This window comes from Amblyraja radiata, chromosome 8 (assembly GCF_010909765.2).
Source record: "Amblyraja radiata isolate CabotCenter1 chromosome 8, sAmbRad1.1.pri, whole genome shotgun sequence".
Taxonomy (NCBI): Eukaryota; Metazoa; Chordata; class Chondrichthyes; order Rajiformes; family Rajidae; genus Amblyraja; species Amblyraja radiata.
The window spans coordinates 81,454,015-81,475,849 of record NC_045963.1 but is presented as its reverse complement, the minus strand read 5'-3'; the positions used below and the strand labels follow the sequence as shown (position 1 = coordinate 81,475,849).

General features: G+C 45.3%; 1 protein-coding gene across 1 annotated transcript in view; it reads left to right on the top strand.

Annotated features, from left to right (window-relative positions):
- The first annotated feature begins 2,043 nt into the window (after positions 1 to 2,043).
- c1d (C1D nuclear receptor corepressor) overlaps positions 2,044 to 21,835 on the top strand; it is a 21,432-nt gene continuing 1,640 nt past the window's right edge. Inside the window, exons 1-3 of the mRNA XM_033026334.1 lie at positions 2,044 to 2,326; positions 11,894 to 11,960; positions 12,041 to 12,096. Of these exons, the coding sequence (XP_032882225.1) occupies positions 2,183 to 2,326; positions 11,894 to 11,960; positions 12,041 to 12,096 (267 nt within the window). The 5' untranslated portion in view covers positions 2,044 to 2,182. The remainder of the gene's footprint in view (positions 2,327 to 11,893; positions 11,961 to 12,040; positions 12,097 to 21,835) is intronic.

Sequence of the window (21,835 nt, the reverse complement as noted above, 5' to 3'; positions counted from 1 at the left end):
TCACACCCACCCTCACACTCACTCTCTCTCCACCCCGGCCGAGCCCGAACCCGCCCTCTGCTCCCACCCCAAACCAACCCCCAGCTCTCGCCCACACCTTCTTTAAACCTCAGATTCACACCTCCTTCTCCCTTCCCGCCCTTTCCCTTCCCTCTCCCCGCCGGCCCGCCCGCGCTTTCTCACGCACCGCCCCCCTCCCCTCACGGGACTACAACTACCGGCAGTCCTTGCGGCCCCGCGCATGCGCGGCAAGGGGGCATACTCCTCATCATCATCCTGATTATCATCAACATCATCCTCATCATCATCATACTCGTCATCCTCATCATCATCATCATCCTCATCCACATCATCATCATCATCATCATCATTCACAACATCCTCATCACTATCCTCATAATCATCCTCATCGTCCTCCTCATCATCATCATCATCTTCACATTCATCATCATCATCTTCATCATTGTCATCCTCATCATCCTTATCCTCATCATCATCTTCATCATAGAAACATAGAAAATAGGTGCAGGAGTAGGCCATTCGGCCCTTCGAGCCTGCACTGCCATTCAATATGATCATGGCTGATCATCCAACTCAGTATCCTGTACCTGCCTTCTCTCCATACCCCCTGATCCCTTTAGCTACAAGGGCCACATCTAACTCCCTCTTAAATATAGCCAATGAACTGGCCTCAACCACCTGTCACTGAAAGTTGGCGTGCAGGTACAGCAGGCAGTGAAGAAAGCTAATGGAATGTTGGCCTTCATAACAATAGGATTTCATTATAGGAGTAAAGAGGTTCTTCTGCAGTTGTATAGAAGAATGAGAGGCGATCTCATTGAAACATATAAGATCGTGAGGGGCCTTGATCGGGTGGATGCACCGAGGATGTTCCCAATGATCGGGGAAACTAGAACTAGGGGACATAGTTGCAGAATAAGGGGGGGCTCTTTTAAAACTGAGATGAGGAAGAACTTCTTCACCCAGAGGGTGGTTAATTTATGGAATTCACTGCCCCAGGGAGCAGTGGAAGCAGAAACGTTAAATATATTTAAGACTAAAATAGATGGTTTTTTAGCTGCCAAGGGGATAAGGGGCTACGGGGAGAGGGCAGGGATATGGACCTAGGTATGGTTAGTATAGTAAGACCTGAGTGATCTCCTGGACAAGTGTCGATCGCCTGGATTGGGGTCGGAGAGGAATTTCCCGGATTTTTTTCCCGAATTGGACCTGGGTTTTTATCCGGTTTTTTGCCTCCCCCAGGAGATCACGAGGTTCTTGGGGTGGAGAGGGGTGATAGCGGTATAAAGGGGAGGGTAGTGTCTTGTGTTCTGTGTCTTGTGTCTACTGTTTGTGGGTAAGTGTGTCTGTTTAGTGTTCAGCCATGAGCGAATGGCGGTGCGGGCTCGACGGACCTGGTGGTCTACTCTCGCACCTACTTTCTATGTTTCTATGTTTCTATAGGTGAGACCACATCTGGAGTATTGTGTACAGTTTTGGTCTCCTAATTTGAGGAAGGACATCCTTGTGATTGAGGCAGCGTAGGTTCACGAGATTGATCCCTGGGATGGCGGGACTGTCATATGAGGAAAGATTGAAAAGACTCGGCTTGTATTCATTGGAGTTTACAAGGATGAGGAGGCATCTTATAGAAACTTATAAAAGGACTGGACAAGCTAGATGCAGGAAAAATGTTCCCAATGATGGGCGAGTCCAGAACCAGGGGCCACAGTCTTAGAATAAAGGGGAGGTCATTTAAGACTGAGGTGAGAAAAAACTTTTTCACCCAGAAAGTTGTGAATTTGTGGAATTCCCTGCCACAGAGGGCAGTGGAGGCCAAGCTACTGGATGAATTTAAGAGAGAGTTAGATAGACCTCTAGGGGCTGGTGGAGTCAAGGGATATGGGGAGAAGGCAGGCATGGGTTATTGATTGGGGACGATCAGCCATGATCACAATGAATGGCGGTGCTGGCTCGAAGGGCCGAATGGCCTCCTCCTGCACCTATTTTCCATGTTACTACAAGTCCCATGATGCTTTGGTGCTGGTGCGCAGGCGCGTTGCTGGGAGTCCGCTCGGCTTTGGCTTCGGGCTCGGCTCAGCCTCGGCGCTCCGACTCGGGTTCGGCTTCGGATCCGCTCGGGCTCGGCTCTCCTCGACATCGGTGCGGCCTCCGCGACGACATGGCAGCCGCCGAGCCTGGCGCCGAGGAGGAATACCCAACAGAGATCCACGAGTACCTGGTGGCCTTCGAGGAGTCGGTGAAGAGTGCGGACGGGGTGTTGAGGAGCCTGGTGTCCGCTCCCCGCAGCCAGCTGCTGCAGAAGGTACATTCACCATTACTCACGCGTGTGTGTGTTAGGAAGGAACTGCAGATGGTGGTTTACACCTAAAACACACACACACACACACACACACTCACACTCACACACACTCACACACACACACACACACACACACACACTCACACACACACACACACACTCACACACACTCACACACACACACTCTCACACACACACACTCACACACACACACACACACTCTCACACACACACACTCACACACACACACACACCCTCACACACACACACTCACACACACACTCCCATACTCTCACACACACACACACACACACACACATCTCACACACAGCACACGCACACGTACACCACGCACACACACGCACACACATCACACGCACACACAGACACACCACACGCACACCAGACACACCACACGCACACCCACACACACATGCACACACACATGCCACACACACACACACGCACACACACACACACATCACACCGCACACACACACACCACACACACACAACACACACACGCCACACACACACCACACACACACACGCGCACACACACACACACACACACACTCGCACACACACACACTCACACACACGCACACAAACACACTCTCACACACACACACACACACACACTCACACACACTCACACACACACACTCACACACACACACTCTCACACACACACACTCACACACACACACACACTCTCACACACACACACTCACACACACACACTCACACACACACACTCACACACACACTCTCGCACTCACACTCATACACTCACACACTCTCACACACACTCACACTCATACACACACTCACACTCACGCACACTCTTATTCACACACACACTAACACTAACACACACATTCACACACACACACTCACTCACTCTCACACACTCTTACACACGCACTCACACACTGTTACTCACACTCACGCACACACACACACACTCACACACACTCACTCACACACACACACTCTCACACACACACTCTCACACACACTCACTCACACACACTCACTCACACACACACACACACACACACACACACACACACTCACATATACACTCTAAAGAGCGAGGGTGGAGTGAATGGAGGCAGGCAAGTGTTTGAAGAATTTTGTAATCCAGATGTAGATGCACAGAGTCTCTTGCCCAGAGTAGGTGAGTTGAGGACCAGAGGACATAGGTTTAAGGTGAAGGGGAAAGATTTAATAGAAATCCAAGGGGTAACTTTTCTGATAGCTCTCGTGGCTGATCGATGCTGCTGCATCATAACAGAAGGTATAACTTATAAAACATATAGCATATAACTGCCTAAACCTACATGATCTCCCGGTTGCTAAACATTTTAACTCCCCCTATAATTAAGCAAATTGGAGGAACAGCACCTCATATTTTGCTTGGCCAGCTTACAACAAAGAGGTGAATATTGACATCTCTAACTTCAATTAACCCTTGCTTTCCCTCTCTCTCTCTCTTCATCCCTCCCCCATCCTAGTTCTCTGACCAGTCTGACTGTCCTCCTGATTAAATTCTACATTGTATGCCTCTTTGTCAGCTTCCCTCAGCTAACAATGATCTATTCTACATTTTCCTTGACCATCGTCCTCTTTGATCTCTCGTTTTCACATCTTACCCGTCCATATCTCTCGAATCCCCCCCCCCCCCCCCCCCGAGTCCCAGACTGAAGAAAGGTCTTGGCCTGAAACGTCACCCATTCCTTCTATCCAGAGATGCTTTCTGTCCCGTTGAGTTACTCCAGCATTTGTCTCTAACTTAATTGATAGTTCACTTTTTGTTGTAAAACCAGAAAATACTGGAGATGCTCGGGTATTTTGGGTGGTATCTGTGGAAAGAGAAACCGTTAAAATGTCAGATTAGAAGGAACTGCAGATGCTGGAAAATCGAAGGTAGACAAAAGTGCTGGAGAAACTCAGCGGGTGAGGCAGCATCTATGGAGCGAAGGAAAAATTTCCTTCATCCGCTGAGTTTCTCCAGCACTTTTGTCTAGATTAAAGACCTTGTTAGGTTATAAACTTAAGCTGACATATTTTTTTCCTTTCCACAGAATCTGCTTCACTGGTGTTTCCAGCATTTCCTGCTTTATTTCATATTTCCACCATCTGTAGTTTTTTTTTTTCATTTGTTCTTTGGCATTCTAAAATGTTTGCAAAATAGTGGATCTGTTTCCTGTGGTGGAAGACGAAAACTAGAAACTGTTGTTTATAAAGTTTATAGCCAACTAGAATTCAGGAGATAGCAGCCTGAAGAAGGGTCTCGACCCGAAACGTCACCCATTCCTTCTCTCCAGAGATGCTGCCTGTCCTGCTGAGTTACTCCAGATTTTCGTGTCTATCTTTGGTTTAAACCAGCATCTGCAGTTCCTTCCTACACATAGAATTTTATAGTCAGACAGAATTCAGAAGAATTCTGATTGTGGTTGTGGAAGAATCTGTACAATTTGGCCTTTCCCGATAGTGCAGAAATTAAGTCTTGGACTGGATGTTTTAAATCTCTATTGCGACCAGCAGCTCCAGTTCCTTGTGTCTACATTTTTCCTAGCATTTCCTTGTGGTCTTGAGCAGAGCTGTTGCCAACACAAGCTATGATGTATCCAGATTGGATGCTTTCTACAGTGCATCGATTAAAATTGGGGAGAATGATTGAGGACATCCCAAACATCCTCGGTCTCCTGAGGAAGTAGAGGAGTTGGTATGTTTTTTATTTGGCCAGGAAGCGAGCGGGCAAGATCATCTCTGACCTCTCTCACCCTGGCCACAAACTCTTTGAATCACTTCCCTCTGGAAGGCGACTCCGGACTGTCAAAGCTGCCACAGCCAGACATAAAAACAGTTTTTATCCACGAGTAGTTGCTCTACTCAACAGCCAAAAATCTGTAGCCTCCCTTTGATCTGGTATTTTGTTGATTCACATGCTTGATCAATGGTGTTTTATCATTAATGTTTTAATATTATTAATGTTTAGTGTTTTCTGAGTCATTCGTAACTGTCACTGTATGTCATGTTGTTACTTGTGGGCGGAGCACCAAGGCAAATTCCTTGTATGTGAATACTTGGCCAATAAACTTACTTACTTACTTATTTGGCTTTAGCTTCAACGTGGTTGATCCACAACAAACTGTTGGTAATATTTAAGACTAGGAACTTGAAGCTCTCTACCATCTCCACATTTGCATCACATTCACTTGGTGGAAACTTAAGGGCCTGTCCCATTTACGCAATTTTTTCGGCGACTTGCCGGCACCCGTCATTAGTCGCAGCAGGTCGCCGAAAATGTTCAACATGTTGAAAATCCAGCGGTGACCAGAAAAAGGTACGACTCTTTGGGCGACTACTCACGACCATACAGGCGTCACGTGTCGACATGTCGCGGGGTGAAGCCTGTATGGTCGTGAGTAGTCCCGTAGGTTTGATGCTCTTCTGATACCTAAAGCCAATTTTAGCTTTCATCTCCTCTCTTGACTCCAATAAATGAAATTGGTGGCTGGGACTTCACATTACTTAAATTGCTAGTATTTTCTGAAATCCATTTTCTTAAAATCAAAACTTGGGATGCAAAGTATTTTATGCAACCTCTGGCTAGTATACTGCTGACAAACCAGCTCTTAAAATCTTACCAAACAAGTAATGGGGAAAAAATGAGAGCTTTATTATTAAATTTAGCTTTTATACTAATACTATAATATTTGGTTGTGTTTCTGTTTTTTCCAACAAAAAAAAAGAACTATTGCCTTTCAATTTTCACAGTGACCTCAGATTTTTTGCACGATATTATAAAAAAAAAAAATTCCAAGTATTAATGGGAAAATGTCCAAGGATTATAATTTTGGGTCAGGCTTGCAAATGCACGTAGAAATAGTTGGTTGATCTGAAAATATTATCATGCCTAAGCAGAGAAAATAATTCTGATTGCAAGAGTTCATAAATTCTAGCAGATTGATACAAATACATCGATAGATGCTCCTGAACACATCATCAGTGATGTAACCTGGGGTCATTGGGTGTTTCGGGTCTTTCAACATCAGACACCCTCACCCACACTGCCTGGACCAGGAACTTGATGTGCTGTGGTTCAGCCTGCCAGAGCTCAGTCCATGTGACATTTCGGTCCATGGCCTGCTCCCACCTTGTCCAGGCTCCCTGCTGCCTCAATCCAACTGCTCTGGTACACCTCTCCTCCTCCACCACTGCCCTCACTTCCTCCTGGACCAGCCTGCGCCTCTCCTTCCCCTTGGCCTTGTCAAACTGGGGAGATGGGAAGATTCCCAGGCCAGCTCTTCCCCGAGTCACTGCTCCCACCAGGACTCTGTGGCGTATCCGGGACTCTGCTTGCAGCACGGCTTCGCCGGCTCTCCACTTCCTCTCAGGTTTCACCTCCACCCCTGCTTGAGCCACCTTGGGGTCGCTGGAATCCCTGTACAGAATCACCTCTCTGGCCCGAGTCACCTTGAACTCCTCTTCCAGGGACTTCAGGGGCAGCTGGAGCTTGGTGTTATTTCCGTAAAGGGCGATGCTGCTAAGGCTCCTGGGCAGTCCCAGCCACCTTCTGAGAAAGCTGCTGACTTTCCTCTCCAATCTCTCTACGATGGATATTGGGACTTCGTAGACAAGCAGTGGCCAGAGTATTCTTGGCAGGATACCATGCTGGTAAATCAATGTCTTGAACTTGCCGGGGAGCCCCGACCGGTCCACTGCTCTCAACCAGCTCTCCAGCTCCTGACAGGTTGCCTGGACAGATGCTATATCCTTCAGGCTGCTGTTAAACACCTTGCCAAGACTCTTCACTGGCCTTCCGGAGACAGTTGGGATTGGTGACCCTTCGATGCTGAAGCGGAACCTGTCCATGACTTTGCCCTTCTTCAGCACCAGTGAGCTTGATTTTCCTGGCTTAAACCTCATCCTTGCCCATCCAATCAGTTTCTCCAACCCCTGCAGGAACCACCTGCCTCCTGGCACTGACTCAGTGGTGACAGTCAGGTCGTCCATGAAGGCTCTGATTGGTGGTTGGCGTATTCCTGACTTGGTCCGAGGGCCCTGGCACTCTGGCTCAGCAGACTTGACGATCATGTTCATCGCCAAGGCAAAAAGGTTCACAGAGATGGTACAGCCTGTGATGATCCCAACCTCCAGTCTGTGCCACTCTGATGTTACTGACCCTGATGAGACTCTCATGCTGAACTGGTTGTAATAGTCCAGGATGAGATCTGCCACTTGGCCCAGCACATGATGCTTGGCCATGACTGTCTGGATCAGCTTGTGCGGGATGGAGCCGTAGGCATTGGCCAGGTCAAGCCAGAGCACTGTCAGGTCTCCCTTGTTCTCCCTGGCTTCTCTGATGAGCTGGGTCACCACTCCCGTGTGCTCTAGACACCCCGGCACTCCAGACAAGCCTCCCTTTTGCACTGAGCTGTTGATGTAACCATTGCTGGAGAGGAAGTTGGTCAGCCGCCTCGCCACTATGCTGAAGAAGACCTTGCCTTCAACGCTTAGCAAGGAGATGATTCTGATTCTGATCGATCTTCTTGGAATCTTCCTCCTTTGGGATCCAGACTCCTTCAGCGAATCGCCACTGATGCGCCCTCTCCTCCAGATGACTTTCAAGATTTTCCACAGCCGTTTCAGTAACAAGGGGCAGTTCTTGTAGACCCTGTAGGGGACTCTGCTCGGGCCAGGGGCTGAGCCAGCTCATGTTCTCTTCACAACGTCCTGGACCTCTTTCAGGAGTGGCTCTCTACTATCAAACTCCTTGATGGGTGGAGGTGGTTTTATCAGGATGTTGCACTGGCCCAGCTCCTGCTGCCTGACGGGGTCACTATAGGTGGTCTGGATGTGCCGGTCGATCTCCTTAGAGCAAGCCAAACTCCCACTGCGCTTCTGCCCGAGTAGTTGTTTGGTGAAGCCGAAGGGGTTGGCTATGAAGGATGCTCGCTTCCTGGCTCTTTCCTTCCGGCGTCTTCGGTGCCACTTAGCTCTACGGAGGGTCATCAGCTTCTTCCTCAGGATGGTTCGCAGCTCAGCCAAGGGGGGACGTTGCTTTTCCCTGGCCTCTTTATACTGCTTCTTGAGGGTCTTCAGCTCCTGCCAGATCTTGTGGATCTTTGTTGCTCGTTGGTTCATGGTGAAAGGTGTTCTGGCCCGGCTTCTTCTCCACTGCTCCAAACCTTTCCACAGCTAGGCTGATGATGATTGTCGTCATCGTCCGCAGCCTTCCGTCCATGTCTCCCTTCACAGTTGCTTCTAGCACCTTGTCGACGTCCTCGTCGAACTGATGCCAGACTGCTGTCTTGCAGGCCTGAGGCCATTTGACTCGAACCTTCTCCGGAGAACTGTTCCGAGGGACTAGTTGGGCCACTTGGAGGCTTCGGGCTCTATGGGGTGATTCCGGGCCCGGCTCCTCCTGCGTCTCACCAGGTAAAAAAATACCTGTGCAGTATACGGCCATTCGGCTCATCAAGTCTACTCTGACATTCAATCACGGCTGATCTATCTTTCCCCATTTTCCTATCTTTGCCCCAGCAGATTGAATGAATAATGCTGCTTGGGGCATTCCAAAGTGAACATGTTACTTCATCACTGACAGTTTATCCCCTGGAACAGGGGTTTATAAACATCTCCATTGTCTAAGTTAAACTTTGGTGTTTAAATCTGAAAAGTGGCTGGAAGCTTGCGTATTATTGTGCTTTTCATTTGATTTAAGAGATTGGTTTACTGCCCAAATATCATATGAATTACTGCCTTTGTAAAGTTGGCAATATAGATGTCAATCAGTGCCAGTCAGCCATATAATAATAATAATAATAATAATAATAATATGCTCCTGCCCGGTGCCTCAGGTCAGCTGATCAGCTGCTCCTTGAGGTACCAAGGTCTAAGCGGAAGCTCAGAGGGGATAGAGCCTTTTCTGTTGCTGCTCCGGCACTCTGGAACACCTTGCCGCTGCACATCAGACAGGCCCCCTCACTGTCCATCTTCAAATCCTCCCTAAAAACACATTTTTATTCTTTGGCTTTCGACACTGGCTGAGGCATTGCTCCTGTTCTTAGTGCTTTTAATGTCTTTTAATTTTTAGTGTGTTTTTTATAGTCCTTCGTTTTACGGTTTTTTAATGGTTTTTAATTGTTTGTAATAGCTTTTTGTCCATGAGTTCTCATGTACAGCACTTTGTGGCAACTGCAGTTGTTTAAAGTGCTTTATAAATAAAGTTATTATTATTATTATAATATCTTTTATTGTCATTGCACGTCAGTGCAACGAGATTTAGTGTGCAGCTCCACTGATGTACAAGAAAGGTAAATAAATACAATACATAAATAAGCACGCTGAATTGATTGACGTGACCATCTTTTTTTTCTTCTTTTTTTCTTTTTTTTTTTTGTTGTTGTTTATTTTATTAGAAGTTAATACAGTACAAAACAATACAGTGGCACCTAATTTTAGGTGCCAACTATGTCATACCGTAATCCATTCTATGTACAACCTCTAGTTTTATGTTATGAGAAGGAAGTAAGCAAGACAAGAAAAAGAAAATAATATAAAGGGGAAAAAGTGGAAAAAGACGTGACCATCTGAGGGAGACTGTCCAAAGGGGGTGGGTGGGGGGGCACTCATTAGGGCCGGTTCAGAGCCGCTATAGCTCTTGGGATAAAACTGTTCCTGAGTCTGGAGGTTCGGGCGTATCCACATATTCTTGGCGGGGATTTCAAACTAATCCTACTTGATCTTCAAATCCTACTTTCTTATTTCCATTTATGAAGCTTTATAGGGCTTTGATTGTGGCTGTATTTGGAGTATTGAGTACAATTCTGGCTGCCCCATTACAGGAAGGATATGGAGGGTTTGGAGAGGGTGTGGAAGAGGTTTACCAGAATGCTGCCTGCATTAGAGGGGGTGTTAGCTACAGGGAGAGGTTGGACTGACTTGCTCTGGAACCCTGGAGTTTAAGGAGAGATCTGTTAGAAGTATATAATATTATGGGAGGCATAGATAGGGGAGACAGTCAAACCTTTTCCCCAGGGTGGAGATACCAAAGACTAGAGGGCATTGGTTTAAGACGAGTGGGACAAAGCTTAAAGGAGATGTGCGGGGCAAATTTTTATTCACAATTAGAATACTTAGTCAAGGGTGATGGTGGAGTCAGATAGGATAGTAGTAGGCAGGCAGTCACGGTGGCACAGCGGTAGAGTTGCTGCCTTACAGCAAAATGCAGCGCCAGAGACCCGGGTTCGATCCTGACTACGGGTGCTGTCTGTATGGAGTTTGTACGTTCTCCCTGTGATCTGCGTGGGTTTTCTCCGAGATCTTCGGTTTCTTCCCACACACCAAAGACGTACAGGTTTGTAGATTAATTGTCTTGATAAAAATGTTAAATTGTCAAAGTTGGCAATATGCAGAGTACTGCCTTGCCGACTACAAAATTCAGAAGGTTCAGAAGGTGGTGTTTAAGAGGCTTTTAGATTGTCACATGAATATGCAGGAAGAGGAGGGATGATGCTCAGGTAGATTTGATTTGTTTAACTTGGAATAACTTGGCTGCCAGCATCCGCAAAGACCCACACCATCCTGGCCACACACTCTCTCTGTTGCCATCGGGAAGAAGGTACAGAAGCTTGAAATCTGGAACATCCAGGTTCAGGAACAGCTGCTTCCCCACAGCCATCAGGCTATTAAACACAACCTCAAGCTCTGAACAATAACAGTCTATTATTACTATTGCATTTTATTTGTTTATTTATTGTGTATATATATATATGGTCTATGGTATTATCAGGCAACTGAACCATCCTACCACAACCAGAGAGCAGTGCTGAACTACTATCTACTTCATTGGTGACCCTCGGACTGTCCTTGATCGGACTTTGCTGACTTTACCTTGCACTAAACATTATTCCCTGATTCCTGGGATGTCAGGACTTTCATATGAAGAAAGACTGGATAGACTTGGCTTGTACTCGCTAGATTTTAGAAGATTGAGGGGGGATCTTATAGAAACTTACAAAATTCTTAAGGGGTTGGACAGGCTAGATGCAGGAAGTTTGTTCCCGATGTTGGGGAAATCCAGAACAAGGGGTCATTGAACATTGCTATTAAAGTTGCCAGGGGTAAACGGGATGAAAAAGGTTGGGAGTTTATTGTCACGTGTACCAGTGGAAAGACAACACATGATTACAATCGAGCCATTTACAGATACATGATAAAGGGAATAACGTTTAGTGCAAGGTAAAGCCAGCAAAGTCCGATCAAGGATAGTCCGAGGGTCACCTTTGAGGTAGATAGTAGTTCAGCACTGCTCTCTGGTTGTGGTAGGATGGTTCAGTTGCCTGATAACAGCTGGGAAGAAACTGTCCCTGAATCTGGAGGTAGACAAAAATGCTGGAGAAACTCAGCGGGTGAGGCAGCATCTATGGAGCGAAGGAATAGGTGATGTTTCGGGTCGAGACCCTGAAGAAGGGTTTCAATGATTGCGTTTCAAACTGGAAACATTATTTTCCAGTGTAAGATAACTTGACATGATCTTTTCTTCTATTTCAGCTGGACCCACTGGAACAAGCCAAGCTTGATTTAGCCTCCGCCTATGCATTGAATTCTCTGTTCTGGAGTAAGTATTGAGTCATCTTTTGTACTTGACCTTATCTTATATATTTTTATTTTATTAATAGAAACAATATTTTCTTCTAGTATATCTTGTCACACAAGGAATTAATCCCAAAGAGCATGCTGTCAAACAAGAATTGGTAAGTACTTTGTGCTTGATAATGGTTTTAACTATAGTTGCTTTTGAGTTAGGGGAAGGTGTTAAACCTTGGTCGTCTTGTCCCACCAAATACTGAATGTGCAGTGATTTTCCTGTATTCCACAAGCAGGGAATGAAGAAAAACAGTTCAAATTGCCCTTGGTGTCTTGTTTAATTTGCTGTAATTGTTACAACATGAAACCTTTGAATGCCAATTGGTAACAGGAATAGTTATTGGTAACTCAATTGGAAATGTGATCATGTTATAACATTGCAGACTTTTATTTGCATAACTCCAACAAAACAGTGTCAAAGGGGTTTACCCGAATGCTGTGTGGAATAGAGAGTATTAAATATAAACAGAGATTGAACAAACTTGGAGGTGGAAATGCAGATGCCGAAATCTTTAGTTTAATCACGTGCTGGGGTAACTCAGCGGGTCAGGCAGCATCTGTGGAGAACATGGATAGGTGACGTTTCACAGAGTGCTGGAGTAACTCAGCGGGTCAGGCAGCATCTGTGGAGAACATGGATAGGTGACGTTTCACAGAGTGCTGGAGTAACTCAGCGGGTCATGCAGCATCTCAGGAGAACATGGATAGGTGACGTTTAGGAGAGGTAAAGCAAGGGTTACTTGAAGTTAGAAGTCAATGTTCATACCGCTGGGGTGTATGCTGCCCAAGCAAAAGATGAGGTGCTGTTCATCCAATTTGCGCTAGGCCTCACTCTGACAAATGGAGGAGGCCCAGGACAGAAAAGTGCTGGAGTAATTCAGTGGGTCAGGCTTTTCCTAAACCTACAAACCTGTACGTCTTTGGAGCGTGGAAGGAAACCGAAGATCTTGGAGAAAACCCACGCAGTCACAAGGAGAACGTACGAACATACAGGGAGCTCTTAAAGAAAGCGGAGTCAGGGGATATGGGGAGAAGGCAGGAACGAAGTACTGATTGGGGATGATCAGCCATGATCACATTGAACGGCGGTGCTGGCTTGAAGGGCCGAATGGCCTACTCCTGCACCTCCTGTCTATTGTCAGGATTGATGCTGGCTTTGACCGATGGTAGTCACAAAATGCTGGAATAAAACAGTTGGTGTTTTGGATTTAGAATGGTCTGGAAGGTTTAATTTTAATTTTTTACAGCTCTTGCATTGATGTAATTAATTTTATTCAAATCTAATAGTGAATAGGATTGCTTGTGATTTTCTATGTGCACAAAAAAGCCTCCAAGTAGTCATAGCTGCTTGATATTATGGTCTTTTAGTTTTAGAATGTCAAACACCTGTTTTCTTTTTGGGTACAATTAGGTTAATGTCGTCCAAAACGACCAAATCTCAGGCCTTTTATTGAGTCCCACACGGTGATTCAATGTAGCAAGACATTATTTAGGCTATCGCTCGTCATCTTTGCATTTTCAAAGTTCAAAATAATCCTGTTTGCTTTTCAAATTATATCGAATTTAAGGGCTACTGTTAAAATTGAACACAGCTGTGCCGAGACCTCATGCAGTTGGCATTTTCAAAGTTAAATCCTTTTAAAAGGATTCTTGTGTTTTCTGAGGTACATCTGGCTAATTGAAGTAAAATTTGAAGCAGAGCTTCTGTACATTTTTTATAGCTTTAGTGACATTCTACATTATGATGACATGGCAGGGATATCAAATGAACACATTGGTTTTGAAATTCACATTTCTGCAATTCATTATAATTCATGCCTCTTTTAATGTTTTGGGGTTGTAAGGTAAGCTAGATAATATAGAACATGAGAAACAGGAGCAGCTGTTGTTCTAAAAAGAACACAGAGTGCTGGAGTAACTCAGCGGGTCAGGCAGCATCTGTGGAGAACATGGATAGGTGACGTTTCAGGTTGGGTCCAGGCCTCTTATATCCGGTCCTCCAGAGATGCTGCATGGCTCACTGAGTTACCCCAGCACTTTTTGTTTTGGACAAACGTGGATTGATTTCTCTGGAACATTGGAGGGTGAGAGGAGACATGAAAGAAGTATATAAAATGATGAGAGGCACAGAGAGGATAGCAGAACCCGGGGTTGGAAGGTAAACTGGATATTCTAGAACATGAGAAACAGGAGGAGTTGTTATAAAAAGGACACAGAGTGCTGGAGTAATGCAGTGAGTCGGACAGCATCCCTGGAGAACACGGACAGGTAACATTTCCAGTTGGGACCCACCGCAAAATGTCACCTGTCCACGTTTTTCAAAGATTTTCCGGCACTTTGTGTCTTTTATCTGTAACTCCCCATCTGATGTTCCTTGTTTCTGCAGTAGTTCTGCTATTTTAAAAGATCACGGCTGAGAAATCCTGGCCTCCCACCACATTTTCTGTCTCTCCCCTTACCTCTGAGATCCCCTGTAGTTTGAATGTCTGTCACAAGTTATAGGAGTAGAATTAGGCCATTCGGCCCATCGAGTCTACTCCACCATTCAGTCATGGCTGATTGATATCATTCTCCATCTTGAATCTATTCTTTCCCTGACAACACTGTGGTAAACACAAAAAGCTGGAGTAACTCAGCAGGACGGGCAGCATCTCTGGAGAGAAGTAGCAAGTAGCTAATTAACCTGCAAACCTGTACGTCTTTGGAGTGTGGGCAGAAACTGAAGATCTCAGAGAAAAAACAGGCGTTCATTGGGGAGGGTACAAACAGCAACTGTAGTTGGGATCGAACACGTTGCAAGTACGATAAGGCAGCAACTCGACCGTGTTGCCACCTATTATCCTGCTAGTAGAAATAGTTTTCTTAGCATTCCCCCTACCTATCCTAATTTGAAACTTGTAAGTCTCCATTAGATGATGTCTTGTTCTTCCTCCTTGGCTCTGGTAACCATATGTCCAACCTGCTCAACCTCTCGAGTCAGCTCTCTTGCCCCAGCGACGGAAAACCCTCGCAATAATGGACCCTCTATATAAAGGTTTTTGGTTATATTGGTCCGAGGCTCCTGTTGCACTGTACCCCACTTCCGCCAGGTACCCAATGAGTTATGTTCCTGTCCATACGTGATAGCAGCAGAATGAGGCCATTCAGTCCATCAAGTCTACTCCACCTTCATTCACCAAATAGTGAAAGGCTCGGATAAAGTGGATGTGGAGAGGATGTTTCCACAGGTGGGAAAGTCTAGGACTAGAGGTCACAGCCTCAGAATTAAAGGACGTTCTTCTGGGAAGGAGATGAGGAGGAATTTCTTCAGTCAGAGGGTGGTGAATCTGTGGAATTCATTCCCACAAAAGACTGTGGGGGCCAAGTCAATGGACTCTTGATTAGTACCGGTGTCAGGGGTTATAGGGAGAAGGCAGGAGAATGGGGTTAGGAGGGAGAGATAGATCAGCCATGATTGAATGGTGGAGTAGACTTGATGGGCAGAATGGTCTAATTCTGCTCCTATCACTTATGACCTTATCAGCAATTTTTTGGTTATGCTGAATTTGACCCATTCATCCAAGAAGTTAATGTAGATTGGAAGTACTGTGAACTCCAGTGCCCAGTTTTCTAACATTGCTGTTCTTGATGGCCAATCTAAAATTGCTCCTTTATCCCACCTGTTTAGTTTAAAGATACAATGTGGAAACAGGGGCTTCGGCCCACCGAGTCCGTGCCGACCAGCAATTCCCACATTCTTACACTATCCTACACACTAGGGATAATATACATTTTTACCGAAGCCAATTAACCTATAAACCTGCGTGTCTTTGGAGTGTGGGAGAAAACCGGAGCACTCGGAGAAAACCCACGCGGTCACAGGGAGAACGTGCAAACTCCATGCAGACAGCACCCGTAGTCGGGATCGAACCTGGGTCCCTGGAGCTGTGCGGCAGCAACCCTGCGCCACCATGACGCTGTTACATAACCAATCCCCTATCCATATTTTACTGCCCTTCATTACAATATTGGGATACTTTTAGTGACTTCGGCTAAGAAGCCTGTCACAAACAGCCTGCCATTTCTCCAGTTCACATTATTAATACTCATGTTCCAAACTCTAAGTGATTAACATTTATTTTAGCTGCTCAATACATTTAATATATATATCTGTAGAACCTCTTGCTATACATTTTTGCGACATTTTGAGTATACTCGCACACTCTTATCTTCAGACCTGTGTAATTGTTTAGCCATCCTTTGCCTGTACCCCACAGTTAAATGGATAGAAAAGGTTTAGAGAGATGTGGGCCAAACGCGGGCAGGTGGGACTAGTGCAGATGGGGCAGCTTGGACGAGTTAGGCTGAATATGTCTCTTTGACATTTTTTACCTGTCCTCTGATTTACCTCGATATTGGACACCTTATTCAAGATACCAAATATCCTTAGTTGATCATGGATAGTGTATCCTTCTCACGGAGTTGTTCCAGCTCATTGGAATTTACCTTTGCTGTGATTTTTGTCGTCTCTTTAAATGTTTGGCATTGCTGATCTACCATCTTGTCCTTCATTTTCCCCGTTCACTTCACCCGCCTCTGTCGATGTACTTTAGTAAAGGCAATTACAATCAACTGCTGTATAGCAGTTTATACTATAAATTAGTATAATCTGATTAATCTATAAACTAGAGTATACTAGTATATAGTATGATGACCAATTATGTCTAGGACCAGAGGCCATAGCGTCAGAATAAAAGGATGTACCTTTCGAAAAGAGACGAGGAGGAATTTCAGAGGGTGATTTTCACACAGAGAGTTGTGAGTCTGTGGAATTCTCTGCCTCAGAGGGCGGTGGAGGCCGGTTCTCTGGATACTTTCAAGAGAGAGCTAGGTAGGGCTCTTAAAGATAGCTGAGTCAGGGGATATGGGGAGAAGGCAGGAACGAGGTGATCAGCCATGATCACATTGAATGGCGGTGCTGGCTCGTAGGGCCGAATGGCCTACTCCTGCACCTATTATCTATTGATGTATCTGTGGTGATCAATGGCCCAGACGGATGAAGCGGCCAAGTCACTGGGTATTTTTAAGGCGCAGATTGACAGATTCTTCATTAGTATGGGTGACAAGGGTTATGGGGAGAAGGCAGGAGAATGGGGTTGAGAGGGAGAGGTAGATCAGCCATGATTGAATGGCAGAGTAGACTTGACGGGCCAAATGGCCTAATTCTACTCCCATACCATATGAATTTATGAATCTAGTTTACAGTATAAACTGCTACATTGGAGTTTATTGTAATTGTCTTTAAAATTAGGAAACTACCTTCTCATCCCAAAAGTGAACATGACATGAATGCTGTTGTAATGTCATCAGGGAAAGTTGGTTTGACGTTCCAACAAGTGTTGAGAAGCAAACAATTTGCCACTAGAAGACTAAACTGGAGCAATAAAAGGAAGTGATAGACAGCTTTATTCTCAGACTACACCTTGAATGTGGAGTCCATTCAGATCACTGAAACAATAGAAAGGTTATTAAATACTTGAGATAGTGCAGAGAACAGCCACAGGCCTGATTCCTTGTTAGACCAAATTATGAGAAGCCTCTTTGGTTTTCTGACTTGGGAGACGACCCTGATGTTTTGTTTAGAGATACAGCACAGAAACAGGCCCTTCAGCCCACTGAGTCCGTGCCGACCAGTGATTCCCAGCAGACCAGCACTATCCTACACACACTAGGGACAATTTACAATTATACCAAGCCAATTAACCTGCAAACCTGTACGATTTTGGTGTGTGGGCGGAAACCGGAGCTCTCGGAGAAAACCCACGCAGGTCATGGGGGGAACGTATAAACTCCGTACAGACAGCACCCGTAGTCAGGGTCGAACCCGGGTCACTGGCGCTGTAAGGCAGCAACTCTACCGCTGTGCCACCGTGACGATCTCGGGTAGATAGTAAGTAGTATTGAATGAGTAACTAACTCCACAATGTGGAGCCAGTGGCTACGAATATGACAAAGCAAACAGGTTCAGCCGGACGTGAAACGTTGTGTTATTCTGCAAGATTGTTCTGCAGTGACATTACTTCTGCCTGCTTTAGAACAAGAGCAGACTTTGTGTGGCTGTGATCCCGGTTAGATTATATTAATTGAAAATTTGTGATTGGAGAAATTGCGGATGCACGTATGATACAGTGACACCATCATCCAACTCTTTCTCACACAGAGTTGTGAGTCTGTGGAATTCTCTGCCTCCGAGGGCGGTGGAGGCCGGTTCTCTGGATACTATCAAGAGAGAGCTAGATAGGGCTCCTAAAGATAGCGGAGTCAGGGGATATGGGGAGAAGGCAGGAACGGAGTACTGATTGGGGATGATCAGCCATGATCACATTGAATGGCGGTGCTGGCTCGAAGGGCCGAATGGCCTCCTCCTGCACCTATTGTCTTTAAAGCAAAACTTTTCTGGTTTGCTGAAGCATCATTTACCATCATCAACCTGCAGTTTCTTTATTTACTAGATTTGTACTAGTGTTGATGGATTTTGCAAACTAAGTGTTTTTACATTAAAACGAAGTTGGCGTTTTCGAATTCAAATATTCTTATAAGAAATGTTATTTTCTGCTTTTAGTAGTTTGTATATACATCGTGTCTAAACCATAGACTAGAATCTTCAAATAGGAGGCAAACACAAAATGCTGGAGTAAAGGGTCTGTCCCACTTACGCGAGTATTTCGGTGACTTGCCGGCACCCGTCATAGTCGCAACAGGTGTCCGAAAATTCTCAACATGTTGAAAATCCAGCGGCGACCAGAAAAAGGTACGACTCTTTGGGCGACTACTCACCACCATACAGGTTCACCCCGCGACATGTCAGCTGGGTCAGGCAGCATCTCTGGAGAAGCATCTCGACCCGAAACGTCACCTATTCTTTTTTTGCATATCTTTCATTCATTGTACTATATCTCTCTACATCACCGTCTATGTCTCTCGTTTCCCTTTCCCCCGACTCTCAGTCTGAAGAAGGGTCTCGAAGGGACATCACCAATTCCTTTTTTCCAGAGATGCTGCCTGCCCCGCTGAGGTACTCCAGCATTTTGTGTTTGTCTTCGGTTTAAAGCAGCATCTGCAGTTCCACTCTACATTCTTCAAATAGGATCCTTAGTTCTGGGAGTGGAAAGAGTTAGTTTTGGGGGGGGGGAACAATTCAATCCAATAATTCACGATAGGCATAATCCTGGAGTTTGGGTAAAGATCATGGTATATTGTATATTTTACCATTTTGACCATTTGAGTCTGAAGAAGGGTTTTGGCCCGAAAAGTTGCCTATTTCCTTCACTCCATAGATGCTGCTGCACCCACTGAGTTTCTCCAGCACTTTTGTCTACCTGACCATTCATTTAATTGTTTAACCTTTTACTGAATTATAAATGTCATTGTGAGGCACCAAAATGTTTTACTTGTTTACTGATACAAACCATAGGGTTGATTTAGAAGTTTAATTGTGCATTTTCCTTTTGTTTTATTCGTTGGAGGTGGAAAATGTAACTCTTTTATGGGCAGTTTGACCTCATAAATTAGAAGATTGACTTGCATTCTTTTTCATTCTGATAATGAATGTGCAATTTAAGGTGGCCAGGTGTTGCAGGGTTCCTGCTGGGGGTGGCAGGCAACTGCTTTTTTTTGTTTCATTGTGAGTTTATTCCCCCCCCCCAGCCCCCCCCCCCCCCCCCAGGCTGAAGGAGATAAGAAAATCATAAAGTCGACTCCAACATGCCAGAGTTGTAACTGCAGTTGTTGAGATTTTGACGTGAAACTTTTTGCAGCAGTTTGTCCATCCCAAGTCCGAAACGTATTCTTTGGTGCTTTCAGTAAGATGAAAACCATGTTGTGAATGATTTACTGGGATAGCAGAACCATAATTACCACTACTTATTCCAGATGCCACTTTCTCACTCCCTCTATATTTATTTCCTTTGCTGCAGAGTATCTAGTTCAGCACTTAGTCTGAAAGCTTTTTTGGCATTCATTATGCCTGTCCTGACCTGTCCAAATGACATTTTCATCTGGTTTTCATCACTTTAAGTCAACATGTCTCTTGATGAATATTTCAAAATGCACTTTTAAAAAAACTTCATGCAGTCTGAGTTTCAACAATTCCTTTGCCTTTCGAAAACTCCTTTCACTGTGGTTATATTTCTGTGCAATGTGGTTGAGTAAATTATGCTTCTTGTTCTTTGGAGAGGGTAAGGTATAACTACTTACAACAAGAATTACTTAATTTGTCGATTATCCAGCTGTTTGTGTCCATGGATGCACCGTAGTCTTTGTCTCAATGGTAAATAACAAAATGTGGAGGAGCTGAAAGATACAGGAGTCATTGATTCCCATCGGAATGGTAATGGCTGAACAGATATTTCCCAAATTCACGCATGTATCTGAGTCTGCTAGATTTGTAATTATTTAACCAGGTGTTTCCTTTGATGTGGAAAGACACAAAATACTAGAGTAACTCAGCGGGTCAGGCAGCATCCCTGGAGAATATGAATAGGTGACATTTTGAGTCGGGAGTGCCTTCTTCAGACTGATCCTTTGATACAAAAGGAAACACCTGATATGAATCTGTCTGTGGAAGGGTCTTGACTGGAAATGTTACCAGTTCATTCCCTCCACAGAAGCTGCTGGACTCACTGAGTTCCAATAGACAATAAACAATAGGTGCAGGAGTAGGCCATTTGGCCCTTCGAGCCAGCACCGCCATTCACTGTGAACATGGCTGATCATCCACAATCAGTACCCCGTTCCTGCCTTCTCCCCATATCTCCTGACTCCGCTATCTTTAAGAGCCCTATCTAGCTTGATCTCGGAAAATATTCAGAGAACCGGCCTCCACCGCCCTCTGAGGCAGAGAATTCCACAGACTCGCAATTCTCTGTGAGAAAAAGTGTTTCCTCATCTCCGTTCTAAATGACTTACCCCTTATTCTTAAATTGTGGCCCCTGGTCCTGGACTTTCCCAACATCGGGAACATGTTTCCTTCCTCTAGCGTGTCCAAACCTTTAATAATCTTATATGTTTCAATAAGAATCCCTCTCATCCTTCCAATTTCCACAGTGTACAAGCCCAGCCGCTCCATTCTCTCAGCATATGACAGTCCTCCGGAACTTCTTGATTAGTACGGGTGTCAGGGGTTATGGGGAGAAGGCAGGAGAATGGGGTTAGTCTGAAGAAGGGACTCGACCCGAAACGTCACCCATTCATTCCTTCTCTCCAGAGATCCTGCCTGTCCCGCTGAGTTACACCAGCTTTTTGTGTCTATCTTTGGCCTCATTCTGTTCCTATCACTTATGACCTTATGAACTCTATGTTGTACTCAAGATTCCAGCATCTATCTGCGCCTCTCCCTCTCCATCTTCCTTTATGTTCAGAGGAGCTTTGATGGTGATCGTCCTTGTTAGAGTTTTTGGACCTGGTAGTGTTGTTGTTAGTGAGGTTTGCACAGATCGCAGTGGTTGCGGTGAGCTCAAAGTACAGAAGAGCCTCGCAATTTCCACCAGCTGAGCAAAATTACATATTCTGTTGTGCCGCAGCAAGTAAAGAGCCTGTCCCACGTACGCAATTTTTTTCAGCGACTTGCTGGCACCCGTCATGGTCGCAGCAGGTGGCCGAAAATGTTCAACATGTAGAAAATCCAGCGGCGACCAGAAAAAGGTCGACTACTCACGACCATACAGGCGCGCTGACAGTTGTTGACTTCAATTTTTATTAGTTTAGTTTTAGAGATCCAGCGCGGAAATCGGATCTTCGGCCCGTCGAGTCCGCGCCGACCAGCGATCACCCCGTACACTAGCACTATCCTACAGTAGGGACAATGTA